At 34.6% G+C, this 16,835-nt stretch overlaps 2 protein-coding genes across 3 annotated transcripts; one reads left to right on the forward strand and one right to left on the reverse strand.

Annotated features, from left to right (window-relative positions):
• Positions 1-3,093: 3,093 nt before the first annotated feature.
• Positions 3,094-9,347, forward strand: LOC100370002 (mediator of RNA polymerase II transcription subunit 6-like). 2 transcript variants are annotated; one of them, XM_002731256.4, is made up of 6 exons: positions 3,094-3,200; positions 4,287-4,446; positions 5,551-5,725; positions 6,144-6,252; positions 7,891-8,006; positions 9,066-9,347. In XM_002731256.4, the coding sequence occupies exons 1-6, from the start codon at positions 3,137-3,139 to the stop codon at positions 9,267-9,269; spliced, it is 828 nt and encodes a 275-aa protein (XP_002731302.1). In that variant the 5' UTR covers positions 3,094-3,136; the 3' UTR covers positions 9,270-9,347. The 2 variants fall into 2 exon arrangements, with proteins under 2 accessions (XP_002731302.1, XP_077868481.1); XM_078012355.2 differs by lacking the exon at positions 3,094-3,200 and adding an exon at positions 3,368-3,507.
• Positions 9,348-12,357: 3,010 nt separating this feature from the next.
• On the reverse strand, positions 12,358-16,500 carry LOC102809817 (uncharacterized). The gene is made up of 4 exons (XM_006812158.3): positions 16,111-16,500; positions 15,357-15,558; positions 14,860-14,990; positions 12,358-13,158 (listed from the first exon to the last, which is right to left on the reverse strand). The coding sequence occupies exons 1-4, from the start codon at positions 16,160-16,162 to the stop codon at positions 12,944-12,946; spliced, it is 600 nt and encodes a 199-aa protein (XP_006812221.1). The 5' UTR covers positions 16,163-16,500; the 3' UTR covers positions 12,358-12,943.
• Between the last annotated feature and the right edge of the window lie 335 nt (positions 16,501-16,835).

Consider the following 16,835-nt stretch of genomic DNA (forward strand, 5'->3'; position numbering starts at 1 on the left):
ACCCTCATGATCATATACTTATCCAACATTAGAATTGTTTTTCAATTATGTCAAATAAATCTGACCAAATAATCACAAAACTAGCAATGTTTGTACATAAAAGAATGTATTAACATGAGGTGACTTTTGACCTCAGAAAAGAATTGTTATGTATTTATTTTGTGAAATGGGCCGGTGGCCATTAAGAACAAATAAAGATTCATACTGTTTAAACGCTTCAGTTGGCACTAGAGACAAAATAGAAATGATTCTATTCTATTCTATTCTATTCTATTCTATTCTATTCTATTCTATTCTATTCTATTCTATTCTATTCTATTCTATTCTATTCTATTCTATTCTATTCTATTGAAATAAATGTTGCTCTATAAAAATATGCCATGCACACCTTTCCAACCTACTTCAAGTTCCGTCTATTTCGTAAAACTGAATAAGTAAATTTATTGTATTTTATTTTATTTTGTTTAGTTTAATTTCTGTTTAATTTCTGTTTAGTTTTATGTATGTTTTTTTTAATTAAATTCTGTATTAGTGGGCAGTTAAACGGTGTCGCTTGTGAGTATAGATCATATGAATAATTTCATTTGCTCCAAACTAACATAAAAAATCTACACGTTTGGGTACTACTAGTTATAGTAGTTTTCCTTGAGTCAAATGCTACGCAACAATATACAATTGGCATTCTCTCCGTATCAGATATTTGCAAATACAACAAAACAATTAACTGGCATGAACTTGTCACTTGTTGGGCGGCTCGTTTATTATGTAGAAAGAAGTACAAGCCATGTAAGTCATAAACACATCAGAATAGTCTATATGCTAGTACAATGTCGGGTACATTTGTTTAATACACATATACTGCAGTTAAATTATTTTTTATACATATAGTAAGTGAGCACCCCAGTTCATCGAGCTACTCCGACCACATACTAGTACAGTATTTTATGTTCACCTCCTTGTGTTCTCAAATGGGAAATCCGTTACGAACGTATTTGTTTCTAGTACGCCCACCAGCCTATTTTTATCCATGTTTACTGCTCTGTCCTATCATATAGTGACGTTGAGTTATACAATCGTCTTTGCAATTGATTTTCGGTTTCTTTTTACTGTTGTCACAGTATTCTCCGTGAGTCAGTGATTGTTTACAATACCGCATGACAGTGTACTCTTATATACACTTATAACGTGACTAGTGGTAGTGGTAATATTATTACAAAACCTTATTCCCGAAAATCTGGATTACATTAGCAGAATATAAAAGCAATTAAATTATGAAAACTGATCAAGGGTTGACCATTTGAAATTGAGAGGGCTATTTTTTTCATCAAATTCACATATATCCAAAACTGTTTGTTTACATTTTATTTTTTCAGTACAAAGTGGGCAGACACGTGGGTACGTTATAACAGCTTTATAAGTTTATATAAATCAAAATGGCTGCTATATTTTAAATTGACCAATCCAGAAATAGTATTGAAATATCATCGTGATATTTACGAGATAGTTAAAATACATCCAATCAGCAATATTTGTACGAGGAGCTAGCAAAGGAAAAGCCCTATGAATATTGCAATATAGCGAGGGCCTTTATTTATTGGCGCTATCAAATGATCTATGTTATGAAAACGATTTGCTACATTTTGTGACAGTCTTACTTGCAATTAATGTTTGTCTAGGTACTTACTATAGCTAAGCTGGTGTCTGTTTTGTATATATATTGCTATGGAGGTAAGACTATAGTAGGTTATTGTAAGTTATCCGTACGAATCTTATTTGCGGTATGGGGGAAGTTGGTAAGGTTATTGGAACATGAAGTCTTTCCAAGGTAATTTACATGTTACCCGTACGAATCTCGTTTGCGTCCGCTGTAAATATCAGCTGGCTCTTACTACCCACCCCTTTATGCTATACACAAATGAAGCTTGTGCCACATCCCCTCCACCCGTTGCATTAAATATTAACAATGTATACCTTGTCATGAATAAAATAAAATGTTGAATATTAAAATCCTTTAAGTTTATAACGTGAGTCGTCCAATTGTAACTGCCGAAGAATGTTACTTACATTCAAGTTGAATACTAGTAACGAGTACTAATCCTAACGTGGTAACCAGTATCTTCATCGCTTCAGTTCAGCCTGGGTATAGCTGGGGTAGTTTGGAGATGAGCTGGCATCGATGTCTCAGGTTTAAATGAGGTTCTACACTGTTATAAAGACTTTAGTAATATATGTTTGGGAATTCCACGCCTACGCCGGGCCGCTGGACCCCGGACCATGTGTCGTGATCGTATAAGTCACGTGGTTTATTTTATGTTCAATTCTATGTAAATAGTAATCATTGCTTTATGCCAATGTTTCAGTATCTGCGAACTCGTGCACTTGTCACATAAAATCAACTTTTTATATCCGCCACGAATCTGCAAGTATTTCCGTTGCGATGATTGCATCCGGGCAATGCATTTTATTCAGCCTTTTCCAGCATCTGGCTTTGAATATAAGGATCTGTGAAAAAGTAAATAAATGCTACACATTTCTAAACCAAACCATTGATAAACGGCTACCCACTTCTAAACTAAATAACGTGAAATGACACCCCAGTCGGGCGGCACATACCCGTATTGCACTTCTATGGAAGTAGCCCCCCCCCCCCGGGGGAGGGTTCTAGCTGTCGACAATCTATATTCTATGCGTTTATAAAGTGCAAAAATGGAAACCAACGTATTTTTTATTGAATTTCCGTGTATTCTCAGCAAATATTGGATATCCCCGAGCAGACAAGTCTTCATGTTATCGGTTTGCATATTTTTACAGGTACAGACAATACACTTTTCACTTTGATGAATCATTTATTTCAAATGGATTCCGAGGAATTATAACTCTTGAATAAAAAATATGTTCACACTATTACACATTCCACGAAACATGTAATACATTACAGTTAACAGCTATCAATTAGACCCTAGACGCAGCCTGCAGCCCTCTTGGATGGGCCGTGGAGCTAAGTTTTTAGCTCCATGTATGGACTTATTTATGATGTCACAGTGTCACAGGCGTTGACGTGTAGGGAATTCCTAAAGTGACGTCATAGCTCCGGGGGAAACCCCTAACAATTATAGAGTGTTGTCGTAAATTCAAAATGGCGTCGGCGAGTAATACAACAACAGGACAAGGACAGGCTTCAATACAGAACCAAGACAAGGGTTGGTTATTTTTATATACACGCATATTATGCAATTTTAAGGATTTTCTGGACGACCATAGTTAACTTACAATTATTCGAATGGCACCAATGCCATAGGATAACCAGAGCAAATTTGTTTGCCATCAATTGTCTTTGATTCACAGCCTTGCGTAGTCAGCGCCTGTATGGACAATGTGTCGGGGGGGGGGGGGTAGTATCTAAATACGGCCAGGCGATGTGTCTGGAGGCATTATCCAGTAGTTCGCCCGATCAGCACATCGCTACATGGATACGTAGGGCATGTGATCGACGAGTGCTACCATACGGTACCGCATGACTGTCTTCTTACCGCCTTGGCAATGATGGTTTAATCACTATAGTTTTGTATCCACGCCATTATTTGCATTGATTATTCACTTAGTTTTAATACATTTAATACAATGTATTCAACGTCCATTTGAAGATTTACTAGTACCGGGGTACTATTATACATTTGTATTCATAATCTGTTATTTCGATATGCCAGATTCATTAGTCTTGAAAAAAGTGGACTGATTCACGTTTTTTTTTTATCCCAATAGCAGTAATAGTAGTGCATTCGTTTTCATGATAACTTGACATTGATTGCAGCCTCTATGTGGTTTACAGAAGTGTGATGTGGGAGGTCAGTTCTGACACACTGTTGGTACTTAGGTCCATGGTTCTGATATAAATCTCATGGACATTCGTGGGCTGACAATGAGTTCAACATTAATGGCTTTACTTGCCCCTGTGTTTAAACATGGTGAAATTTACTCAAATTTACTTTGAAATCTTGTGAATTTTTTTCTTGTTTGACTACAAAAATTTTAAGGTAGGCAATAAACACATATTTTCTTAGTTGGCCTAATCTAGAAAGATCCATTTGAAGATTGACAAGCACATGTTTGTGTCCAATGAATTACCGGTATATGTATTTTACTTGTAAAGTTTCATTCATTGTTTTGTTTAATGTGATGATTTCTCATATTCCACATATTATGAGCATTCATTTATCTACACCTCTGTCATCGTCATGGTGAATCCTTATTATGGGTGTCTAAATACAAACAATGTTTTATTTCAGATAATCCACTACATTTATCGTGGTATGATAGTGCCTGGATTCCAGTATTGAATCCAAGTAATGTCATGGATTATTTCTCAGAGCGTAGTAATCCTTTTTATGACAGAACATGTAATAATGAAGTAGTAAAAATGCAGAGGTTAAATCCAGAGCAGCTAAAGTGAGTATTATCAGAGATATATCGCTAAATAAATTGACATTTCTAATGTGGGTGGGTATAAAAAAACAAAAAAAAACACATTTGATTTCTATGTTGTAATTTGCTGTAGCCTCCTGTGTGTGAGCAAGGTGACCAGCTAAAAATGTGTTTTTTTTTTTTTTTAGCTAATAGACACCTGTTTGCATTTTAAACACATGTGGTAGTTTGTCATATTGTAAACAAATTTATCAGAATGATTCACAACTGGTGTTCATGCTACATTTTAGTATATCTTGTATGTTTGCATATCGGATAGACCGAATTGCGTCCATGCACGGGAAGGAACAGTACTTAGCATGGGCTAAGGAACGCCCAAACTTATTAAAAATATACAAAATCTTCAGTTTTTTATTTTTTCTCAAGAATTATGTCCGTAGATGTGCTCGCGTTGATTGTCATGTCGGGAATGGCATGCCAAAATCAATAGTTAATCATCCAAATGGACATTGAATATAATGGCGTTTTTGGTGCTTAGCCCGAGCTAAGTGTTCACACACACTTTGTAGCCCATGCTAAGGGTCTGGACTGGGTCTTAAAAACATGCCAGATTTAATCCGTACATTTCTTGGCCTGTGCTAAGCGTTCACGCACGTTTTCTTATCACGGGTTAGGGTATTTGACCTCTTAGCCCATGCTAAGGAGCTGTATGTGAACGCTACTAATGAAGTAAAATTAGGATTATCCTTTGTAAGTCTGTAAATCATTTCATTGTGCCGTGAGCAGTCCATAATGTAATGAGTTTTTATCGCATCTTGTACAAATTCTGTGTTCAACTATATTTCCTATAATTTGAATTACTCACATCCATCAAATAGTTTTTCATTGTAAAATTTGTTTTAAATTTCCTGTGTGGAGTTTATTAATCTCTCCTAAGAGGAATATTCTGCTTGATAATTTAGTGTGGTTTTCATCATGTTTACCTTATTCAGCTTCACTAGTTATCTCTTTACTGCTATGCAATTGTTTCCTTGTATTATACATTTGACCTTGTACATGTAATTGTTTAGAACTGTGACAATGTGTCATTTTGTTGTATACTCAAACTGTGTATTGTTTCATTTTCAGTCAGATGACAGGTATAGAGTACATATTACTCCATGTTCAAGAACCGATATTATATGTCATCCGTAAACAACTTAGACATTCACCTCAAAATGTGACACCATTAGCCAATTATTATATTATAGCAGGTATTGTGCATCAAGCACCAGATTTGTGTTCAGTATTAAATGCTAGAATGGTAAGATTTCTATCAATTATTATCATATTACGTCATATTATTGACTGTTATTGGTATGGTAAAATGCCTAATTTAGACTGCAGTCTGAAGTAGCCACTATATTTGAAAGTTGAGTAGAGATATAACAAACAACTGCACATTACCATGAACTTTTGCTTTTGAGCATTCTCAATTCAATCAAAGTTGGCCATTTTGAAAAAGTGTGAATATAAAACCTGCTGGTTTCTGAAGATAAATGTTTTTGTTGGTCTTTTTTTTGAGATGCTTTGAAAAAAAACAGGCTTACAAGTTTTATTCTGAAACAATGTTCAATAAAACCGTTATGTCCACTCTCAAAAACATTAAAAAGTCATGTCATTTCATGATCTTATTTTGTCGCTATGATTGATAGTATAGTCTATGTTATATTTGTTTTCAGTTGACTGCCACTCACAACATCCAGTCATCATTCAATGAAGCACGGTCATACTCCAGGTACTATCCCTCAAAAGGTTATTGGTGGGAATTTAAAGAATCAGAACAAGCAGGTTGGTATTTATTGTTTTTTTTCACTGTGAATATAGCAGTATAGTATTACAAAGAAGCATTGAAATACACAACTATTAATTAATCTAAATTCAATAGGGATTTCAACAAAGTTATGTATAAAATATACAAGTTATCAGTGAAGAAAATGTCTATTTCCACAGGTGATCTGCAACATTTGACAATATGTAAACTAGTGTGTGACATAATCTGTCATACATATATCTGCCCATGAGCAGTTCCTGATCATGTCAGTTTACAAAGCTAGTTGGTCTGTTAACTACTACAGTATTACATACTAGTTCAAAAACACCAATATAATACCATCACATATATCACATACTAGTTCAAAAACACCAATATATCGACCCTTAGATATATCACATTGTAGTTCCGAACACCAATATATCTACCTTTATATATAAAACATACTAGTCCCAAAACACTAATATATCTAGTTATATATATATATCACATAGTAGTTCCAAAACACCAATATATCTCCCTTCACATATATCACAATTTATTGTCAAAACAACAATATATCTACCTTTAGATATATCACAAAGCAGTTCCAAAACACCAAGATATCTACCTTTACATATATTACATAGTAGTTCCAAAACACCAATATAATACCATCAAATATATCACATACTAGTTCAAAAACACCAATATATCGACCCTTAGATATATCACATTGTAGTTCCGAACACCAATATATCTACCTTTAGATATATCACAAAGCAGTTCCAAAACACCAAGATATCTACCTTTACATATATTACATAGTAGTTCCAAAACACCAAGATATCTAGCTTCCCGTATATCACATAGTAGTTCCAAAACACTACCGTAATATATCTAGTTATATATATATATCACATAGTAGTTCCAAAACACCAAGATATCTAGCTTCCCGTATATCACATAGTAGTTCCAAAACACCAAGATATCTAGCTTCCCGTATATCACATAGTAGTTCCAAAACACTAATATATCTAGTTATATATATATATCACATAGTAGTTCCAAAACACCAAGATATCTAGCTTCTGGTATATCACATAGTAGTTCCAAAACACCAATATATCTACACTTAGATATATCACATTGTAGTTCCAAAACACCAATATATCTACACTTAGATATATCACATTGTAGTTCCAAAACACCAATATATCTACTTAGATATATCACATTGTAGTTCCAAAACACCAATATATCTACACTTAGATATATCACATAGTAGTTCCAAAACACCAATATATCTACCTTCAAATATATCACATAGTAGTTCCAAAACACCAATATATCTACACTTAGATATATCACATAGTACATAGTTCCAAAACACCAATATATCTGTGCTTACATATATCACATAGTAGTTCCAAAACACCAATATATCTACACTTAGATATATCACAAAGTAGTTCCAAAACACCAATATATCGACCATCACATATATACTAGTGCAATTTTTGATTTGCAAACCTGTGTAATGTCACCTGCTAAGTTCATTGTCACTGTCAATATTACTTAGTATGCCTGCATCATGTAAAAAAATATATACACCATGCATGCAAACTCATTAAATTGCATAGTTTCATTATATGAATTTATTTTTCATTTCACAGACAAAGCAAAGAAAAAAAATAAAACTAAGGAAGAACCCAGTTCGTTTTTTCAAAGACAAAGAGTAGATGTTTTACTTGGTGAACTTGCCAAGAAATACCCACCCAAAGTAGTACAGGTAATGTTTTAATATTTTTTTTATTTTCCACATGATAATATCATAATAGTTCACAGATACAAAATCGTACACAAACTGAAAAGAAAACCTGGCTGTGATGTGGGAATTTGTGGCGATTTTTATTTTGAACCCTTTGATGCCAGCTGTCATGTTTTGTTTGTACTATATAAACTCAAACATTTTTTATCAGTTTAATACTTTAACATTTTCAACACCAGACTTTCTGTCCCAAATTTCTCCACAGATTTTTCTTATATCCTTCAATATTTCGGGAAATGAACCTCAATTTTGGAGGCAACAGACACAATTGGGGCAATTTTTAAGTTTTCACTCAAAAAATTTGGCAAGGAAAGAGCAGATTATAAACAGGACTATTTGGTGAATTTGTGATGACAAGAGGGAGCTGGTGGTGAAACGATTGATATTTATAAAAAATGAGCAGCCTTGACTGCTGGCATTAAATGGGTTGCAGCTTCACCTTATCATGAACAGACATATCTGACAAAAAATGTCATGAAAAGAACACCATAAAGGACAAAGAACATTTTCTGTTAACATGTGATCTTTACGTGGGAGAAAGAAAAACAATTTATCAGCTGTTATCACCCCCACATTAACAAAAAATAAAGAAAAACTAAAATATGTTTTAAATAATAAAAATGAGAAGACAATAATACAAATAGCAAAATACATAAAGAACTGTTTCAAAACAAGAAAGGAAAAACTGAAAACATTATAGTCAGCTATCTCAAGATAAGGTCATGTACATGCATTAGTAAACCAAACATTCACCAACACAACTATGGAAAACATTCCAATTTACTTTTAAATTACCATTTTTTTTCCCCTACTTTTATTCGCTTGTCATTTTTATTCTCACTTTAATTGTTTGTTTGTCTTTATTCACATCTGTATTGCATTTTATTCAAAATCCTAATAGGGATACAAATGCAATAAAGATAATTATTATTATAACAATTAAATTATTAGTATAGTTTTTCTGGTCTTTCAGATCACCAACATGATTTTTCAATTAGTTTTAAAATTATTGATTTATAGATGAAGCCAGGTGAGAAGCCAGTTTCGTTGGAGAACAAAGAAAGCACAGAACAAATCGCTGAAGCTGTGAGAGAAGAAAAGAATGGAGAAAGTCAGTCATCTCAGTCGAATACTTCTACCAGTATTCGTAGTTCACTTTCAATTCCACGCAGTGCTTTCCCATCAAGTATGCAACCTCCTGGCAAGAAGAGAAAACTCAAATGAAATAATAGTTAATAATATCGTTTATTTGTTATTTTATATATTTTTGAGTTTGAAGAATACATTTTTTTGAAACTATAATTTTGTGAAGGTGTCTTCTTATTATGGCAGTTAACAATACAAATATATACATCTTGTATAAACCACAGCATTGTTAGCACAATATAGTTGCGTTCACGCACAGCTCCTTAGCACGGGCTAAGAGGTCAAATTCCTTAGCCCGTGCTAAGAAAACGTGCGTGAACGCTTAGCACGGGCTAAGGAATGCTAAGTACGGGTTAAATCTGATCCGAATTTAAGACGCGGTCTAGACCTTAGCACGGGCTAACGAAGTATGCGCGAACGCTTAGCCCAGGGCTAAGCGCCCTCTGCGGCGACCTTTGGGTGTGAAAATTGTCCCATGTTCGTATAATGACACTATTCCACCAGTCATTACTCCTCGCTCACTTCCACACTAATTGGGTCACTGTAGTAGAGCGTACAGCAGCTCCAATCGTAGACAAAATAAATTTGGTTCGCTGTCTACGACATGCATTAATAAAACGCTGTATTCTGTTACGCCCGTTGTATACTGTTTATGTGCATCCAAATAAGTGGTCCATCTTCTCTCACGTTCCTGTGCCTGTCGCTTCAAAATTAGAATGAAACATGCCAGCAGCAGAAATAGAACCTCGCGTGTGTCATCCATTTTTCGTTCGTAAATAGCGGCTTACCAAAGGTCACCGACTAATGGCACCCCTTAGCCCGTGCTAACGACTGGCCCTCCCTGTGCGTGGACGCAATTGGGTCTAGCCGAAATGCAAATATGCTAGATAAGCCTAAATCAGCTTAAATCTTAGCCCGTACTTTGTGTAACGTGAACACAACTTATCTGTAGTCCGTATTATGTACAACATTGCAACCCTGGTTTTTCGACATATCAAATATTATGAATACGAGGTTAGTACGAGGATACTGCAAAGTATTCACCAAGACAGTACAGAGTATCAACCGACACGCACCATTTCCTAATATGGTTGAATGCAAATACCCAGTGCAATACCACAAAATTACGGCATGCTGTAACTTATGGCGTTACGCTGACAGATGTATATTAATAATAAATACTTAATATAAGCAAACATTCATTGCTGATTATCAAATAATTGAATCCCAGTGTTTTTGTTGTCAAACTATACTGTGATGGCATCTACCTAAGTGTGCAACTATTTACTCGTCATATATGCAACAATTATTTCCAAAAATTGCTTTCCATTATAGAGAAATAAATAATATGTTGATAATAATTATTCTGACCAGCTATGTTAGTATAAAAATAACAAATAATTTTGTTTTCACATAATGGCGGAATAATATCAAAATCTTGTTTTTACCGAAGTATGAATAAAAAAACATGCAATTTCAATCAATGGTCAGGAAAACAAACAAAAAATAGATTAGTTACAGTGTTCCTCATTATATTATTGCAGTGAAAGGTGTATCAGATATATAGAGAGACAGAGAAATCGGTTGTCAGATTGTACCATATTTTACCCAATTTCAAGTTGATTATTGTTGTGCGTACAATACTTAGCGATAAAATTAATTGTCCCAAGCAATTGACAATGAGGCAATATTTAGTGCCTGGAAAACACTCAAGAAATTCATGAATTACTAATTCAGCTTGATGTACCGTAGTTGTCCGAGTATAAACCCCTCCGAGAAAATGGCAAATTGACGAAAAAAATTTTTTTTTCTTATAAAAGGATAAAAGGTAAAACTTCTCCGGAGCGATAATTTGTTCTAATTTATTCATAAACACATAGTCTTGTGTAAAATACTTTAGTGTCTTCATCAAATTTATAGTATGGCCTTGTACATACTGACTATTTTTTTACATGCAATAAAACATGATAGAAATAGTTTGTTCATTACATAGAAAACAAAACCTTTGCTCTGTAGGTACACGTATGACAATGAGAAGAAATGCAAACTTTAATGAAGCCGACTCTGTTGCACATTTTTGATGTTCCAAAATATGAAATTTAGTTTATATTTATAACCATGGCTACGAGTGCATAGCTTGTTATCTTGTTTAAAAACCGCTGGCAACCTGACTTTATTTTGAATTCTATAGTTAGATTTACATTAGTTAATGTGAATAATCTTAACAAATGCTGTCAATAAAAACATTTTTATTGTCAGAATGGAAAGCGTAGTCCAGAAAATGACCATTTTAGATTGATTTTAGGCTTTCATAATTCTCGCTATCGCTAATACGTAAAGGTTACATAGATGGCGCTATCACATTTAATGAGTGCTACTAAGTTCAGCTCTAGTCATTGCATTGCACGCCTTATCAACACATAAAATCTGTTTGCAAATTTTAGTGTGGAGTTATTCAAAGTGTGTTTTGTCATTAAACAAGTTTTGGATTAAATCTTCTTCAGTTACTATTTATTTTGTTTTACCAAGTTTGAAGGTGAAAGCTCTCACATTCGATCCATCACAGTATTAAAATGGGTAAGATTGTAATGCACACAGTAGTCTGGTCTTGTACTGACAGGCTCTGAATTCTTGTATCACTGATGTATTATGCTGAACCTACAACACGATCACTCAAGATTTTTCAGGAATGTACCCATATACTAGTATCTTTGTTCTCAACGCAATGCCTGTTTACTAGCAAGTACCACAGTCTATGATAGAGGGACTGTGGAATTACCCTTTCTTTGTTCCAACCTGTAACGGCTGTTTACGAGGAAAAGATTGTTATTCAGAACGAATTTGTTCTCTCAGCTCAGATAGCAAAAGATTTATACACACTCTTATCATGTCATACTCTGTGATATGCAACTAAAATTCAGTTTTTTCTGGGTTGAATACGTAGACGAATCGGACGCGATTTTCATTTCCAAGGCCATTGTCCTTCTATACAAAAGACATAACACGTACACAAAACCAGTGATGGGGCTGCAGAAAAACTACCCACAATTCCCCAAATTCGCAATACAACTTTGTTACAGTTTTCCTACTATGTCGCTATCGATGGACGGCTGTGGCTTAACGTTGAAGTATCCAGCCAACATATTGAATCACATGTACTCAAAACTGAATTGTGCTGTTGAAGGTCGTATTTCACAGATGTACTTGTACATCGTCTGTATCATTCTTTGACAAATATTCGACTAAATTTACAGTTCTCTTCTTCAAATACATGTACATGTATATGTATATGTATATGTACATGTATTTTAATTAACATATACTAGGAGCGTACATAAACTAACAAGACACTATAGTACGAATAATCTGGTGGTGTTCAACATTTCATAATGATATAATGTTCACATCTCCACAATTGTGTATACGCTTTGTCTTGTTGGTACGCACCGATAATTCAACTCAATTCAAATTATGTATTATATTGTCATGCTCACACTTTTAGTTGGCGATCACAATAAACTGTCGTACAGTGTGTCTTATCCTGACAAGGTCGCGTGAGTTGCGCCCTCCGCGGTGCTCAAAAGCCAACATAGTGGGGACTGATGCCGGCCGGCGAGGGCGCCACTTACGCCAACATGTCAGGCTAAGTATGTCTTTGTTCAAATGTTTATATGCCATTATATAAAGTACATTATCAAATCTAAGTCTGTTATACGTATACGATGTCCATCTTCCTTCACACATTGCCGACTTTAATTCATCTCCTCAATAATTATGTCCGACTGCCCCGGATATGACGTATCGTTGGAGCTGGTCTGGTTCGTGAAGTATGAATGTCTCGTGGTACGCTTTGGTTGTATGTATGCTGCATTACAAGGTTGTTTACACGGGGAATAACTAGGTGGTTCGGGTTGTGATACTGGTGTATACGTAATGGTAGCAGTGTATGCTGGTGGCTTGGCTGAAGCTGAAATTAACCATAAATACCAGTTAGAAAAACTTGTATGCACTGAATAAATAAACTGGAGAACATTATTCTTCCAAGATGGTTGATAAATTTATGATATGAAATATGATCCAATTTCCTAGCCAACACTTTTATTAACACACGTATACATAATATACGCAGTATTGTATTGTATTGTATTCTAATTACTGTATTCTAATATAATAATAATTTCACTGCAACTTAGAAATACAATGTTTCTATCAGTTAGTAGCAATACATCTAACTGAAAAAGAAACAATTTGAAAGCGCCAAGTTATTGTACATGTTAGCACAGGGAGTTGTACAAACTTATGTATTTTAATAAATTATTAAATAATAAAATGTTATATAACTTTTCTTTTACCCCCCCCCCTCCTGGCCTTTTACCCCCCTTGTTTATACCACTCTTTCCTTTATCACAACTTTAAAAAAAATTGTTACGCGCTAATATTATATGCAAATTTTAACGCGCGTTGTAGACACGCCCTAATCTAAAATAGGGTGTGTCTACATCGCGCGTTAAAATTTACATATAAAATTAGCGCGTAACAAAATTGTGATGAAGGAAAGAGTGGTATAAACAAAGATCAGTGATTACTTGAAATCGATACCAGGAAAGGGGTAAAAAAAAAGTTATATAACATTTTATTATTTAATAATTTATTAAAATACACAAGTTTGTTCAACTCCCTGTGATGTTAGATAAGATTTTCATTCATTCATTTATGTATTGACCGAAACACCAAAGTTTGTAGTATGACTTCAATCGGGAACCGCTCAATCCCATGGATTGCACCAAAGAATCATGGGACACTATTGTTTATGTTGTTTACAAAGTTAATCTATCTTTTGTTATCCATGGTAATTTTAATCTAGGAAGTAAATTTGTTGTGAGAATAGGCTTAACTGAAAGTGCCCCTTTAAGTGTATGTACCGTTACGTGTATTAAATACGCATTATCATCCACAAGATGTATACTCGTAACGTACATTGAATACGGTTTTGTAACCTTACGTGATGTATACTCGTTACGTGTATTAAATACGCATTATCCCCCACGAGATGAATACTCGTAACGTATATTGAATACGGTTTTGTAACCTTACGTGATGTATACTCGTGACGTGTATTAAATACGCATTATCCCCCACGAGATGAATACTCGTAACGTATATTGAATACGGTTTTGTAACCTTACGTGATGTATACTCGTGACGTGTATTAAATACGCATTATCCCCCACGAGATGTATACTCGTAACGTATATTGAATACGGTTTTGTAACCTTACGTGATGTATACTCGTTACGTGTATTAAATACGCATTATCCCCCACGAGATGAATACTCGTAACGTATATTGAATACGGTTTTGTAACCTTACGTGATGTATACTCGTTACGTGTATTAAATACGCATTATCCCCCACGAGATGAATACTCGTAACGTATATTGAATACGGATGTGTAACCTTACATGATGTATACTCGTTACGTGTATTAAATACGCATTATCCCCCACGAGATGTATACTCGTAACGTATATTGAATACGGTTTTGTAACCTTACGTGATGTATACTCGCAACAATACGTATTGTTACCTTACGCGATGTATACTCGTAACAATACGTATTGTAACCTTACGTGATGTATACTCGTAACAATACATATTGTAAACTTACGTGAAGTTATAATATCAACTCTTTTTCTCTTCTGCGACCTTTTTGTGCTGCTAGCACACATGATGATAACAATAATAACCACGACAACAATTATTAACACACCAATCAGTATTCCAACCATTATACTGGACCTTCAAATATAAATATTAAGCATATTGAGTTAATTTTGCCATATTTAATGTTATTTTTTTGTTCGTAAGAGAACGCGTATTTTGTCCAGTATTTGTGTTCATTTCAGCTTGTTTTGACAAGCACAAATAAAGTAATTTACAATATACAAGTGGCTTTAACAAATAAAATCACAATTTATATAGTCAAGTGAACTTTAACCCCTCCAAATATTAAATAAGCTACTGATTTGACATGTCCAGCAGACACTATCAAAAGTACGCACCAAAAGCTTTCAAAAGATAACGTCTTGTTGGTGCCAGTATGTTGCACGGCTCATTTACAAGTGACAGCGACACCAAGCCATATCTTATGTTTGCCATACTTACATTGGCGATGGCAATATCACGTCGTCATCTTGGAATTTGGCAGTTAGCCAAGTAATGTAATCACAACAATATTTATAATTATAAGTACCACAGCAGTATTTATCATCGTCCCAATCATCCTGAATAATGCTGGGACAGTCAAAGCCATTCTTTTGGTTTCCCAAGATATCAACGTAACCAGTACAGCGGTCGTTTTTTGCCTCTGTTGAATAGACAATTGTACGAGTAAATAGTTCATTTATGAATTTAAAGTGAAACTGTAGATCACGTGGGGTCCCTGAAAGTATATTATGATGGCGTAATAACAAACCGCACTATTCGTAAATAGATTCGAAATTATAGCCAAACAGTGTGACCAACCTCGTAAACATGTTTAAAAAGCTACATGCAATTTTGGCGAATTTGACTCGTGCATGAATTAACCAAATTTTGATTTAGATAAAGTGTCAACAATCTCATTGTGAGAATATACTTTATTTTAAATTAGTGACATCTTGAATTAGCGAAATTACAGATTAGCTAAATTAACATGTTTTACAGTATACTGTCCTTATTTAGACTGTAAAATTGTAAATTTAAAAATTAGGAGATATCTACCCACTAGGTATTTATTCAGTAACTACTACAATAAAGCAGCATCAAGCGAATGATTATATTAGGGAGTAGCTGACCTATTCATTGCAATCTACTACTGTAACGGGTTAAATATATTCGCTCTGAGCGAAGTTGGACCTAAATTCGATGTATGACTTACCTTTTACGACAACTAAGATGCAGACCATCGCCACAAACAATATATTAGTCATCTTTTGGACTTGACTGTGTCGTTGCCTCCGAAGAGAGACCACCAAAACAACAGTTTTTCTACGCACAAAATACGCCAATCAACATCTGTGTCACGACATGTAATTGGCTAACAACTTGCATTCACGTGCGTATAGACCAATTACTGGAACTGTATTCACACCGCTGCAAACCCACCTGGTTTACAAAGGAACATTTTATGTTGGTATCCAATGTCGCTTGAGAATACTTAACCATAAAAATAACCGTCAATAAAATCACCTTAATGAGTGCATATATTGGACAAACTGAGAAAGACGTGATCAAAGTTGCTATCAGTCCGAGACACTTGAATCATTCGTTCCCGTTATGTAGAATGATATGCCAAACATAAATACAATCCAGATTGTTCTATTTTATCTATGGGTAAGTATGTATTTTAATTTACCGAAATGTACTGAAGTTGACCCAGGTTTCAAACCTTTTTTATGCTTAAACCGATCGGGCAATTGTTAGGTCATATTTAATATATTTTACTTCTTATAGACATGATGTACATTTAAAAAAAATGTGGGATGAACATCAGATTATATAATGGTGAATGAGTTGCCCCACCTCTTCCAAAATGGAGCTGTCTAGAATATTTGTATTGATTATAGCTGGTCGGAATTTATAGGCGGTCACCGTGACTGTAAG

The sequence above is a fragment of the Saccoglossus kowalevskii genome, chromosome 2, assembly GCF_978046115.1.
Source record: "Saccoglossus kowalevskii chromosome 2, keSacKowa6.1, whole genome shotgun sequence".
Lineage (NCBI taxonomy): Eukaryota > Metazoa > Hemichordata > Enteropneusta > Harrimaniidae > Saccoglossus > Saccoglossus kowalevskii.

Excerpts from the sequence above, each read along its gene's own strand:
- LOC100370002 (XM_078012355.2), top strand. The coding sequence starts at position 3,417 with ATGTGTCTGGAGGCATTATCCAGTAGTTCGCCCGATCAGCACATCGCT. Across the intron at positions 3,508-4,286 it reads TCGACGAGTGCTACCATACG|ATAATCCACTACATTTATCG; the intron begins GTACCGCATGAC and ends GTTTTATTTCAG. Across the intron at positions 5,726-6,143 it reads CAGTATTAAATGCTAGAATG|TTGACTGCCACTCACAACAT; the intron begins GTAAGATTTCTA and ends ATTTGTTTTCAG.
- LOC102809817 (XM_006812158.3), bottom strand. The coding sequence starts at position 16,162 with ATGACTAATATATTGTTTGTGGCGATGGTCTGCATCTTAGTTGTCGTA. Across the intron at positions 15,559-16,110 it reads CATCTTAGTTGTCGTAAAAG|AGGCAAAAAACGACCGCTGT; the intron begins GTAAGTCATACA and ends TCTATTCAACAG. Across the intron at positions 13,159-14,859 it reads AGTTGATATTATAACTTCAC|CTTCAGCCAAGCCACCAGCA; the intron begins GTAAGTTTACAA and ends GGTTAATTTCAG.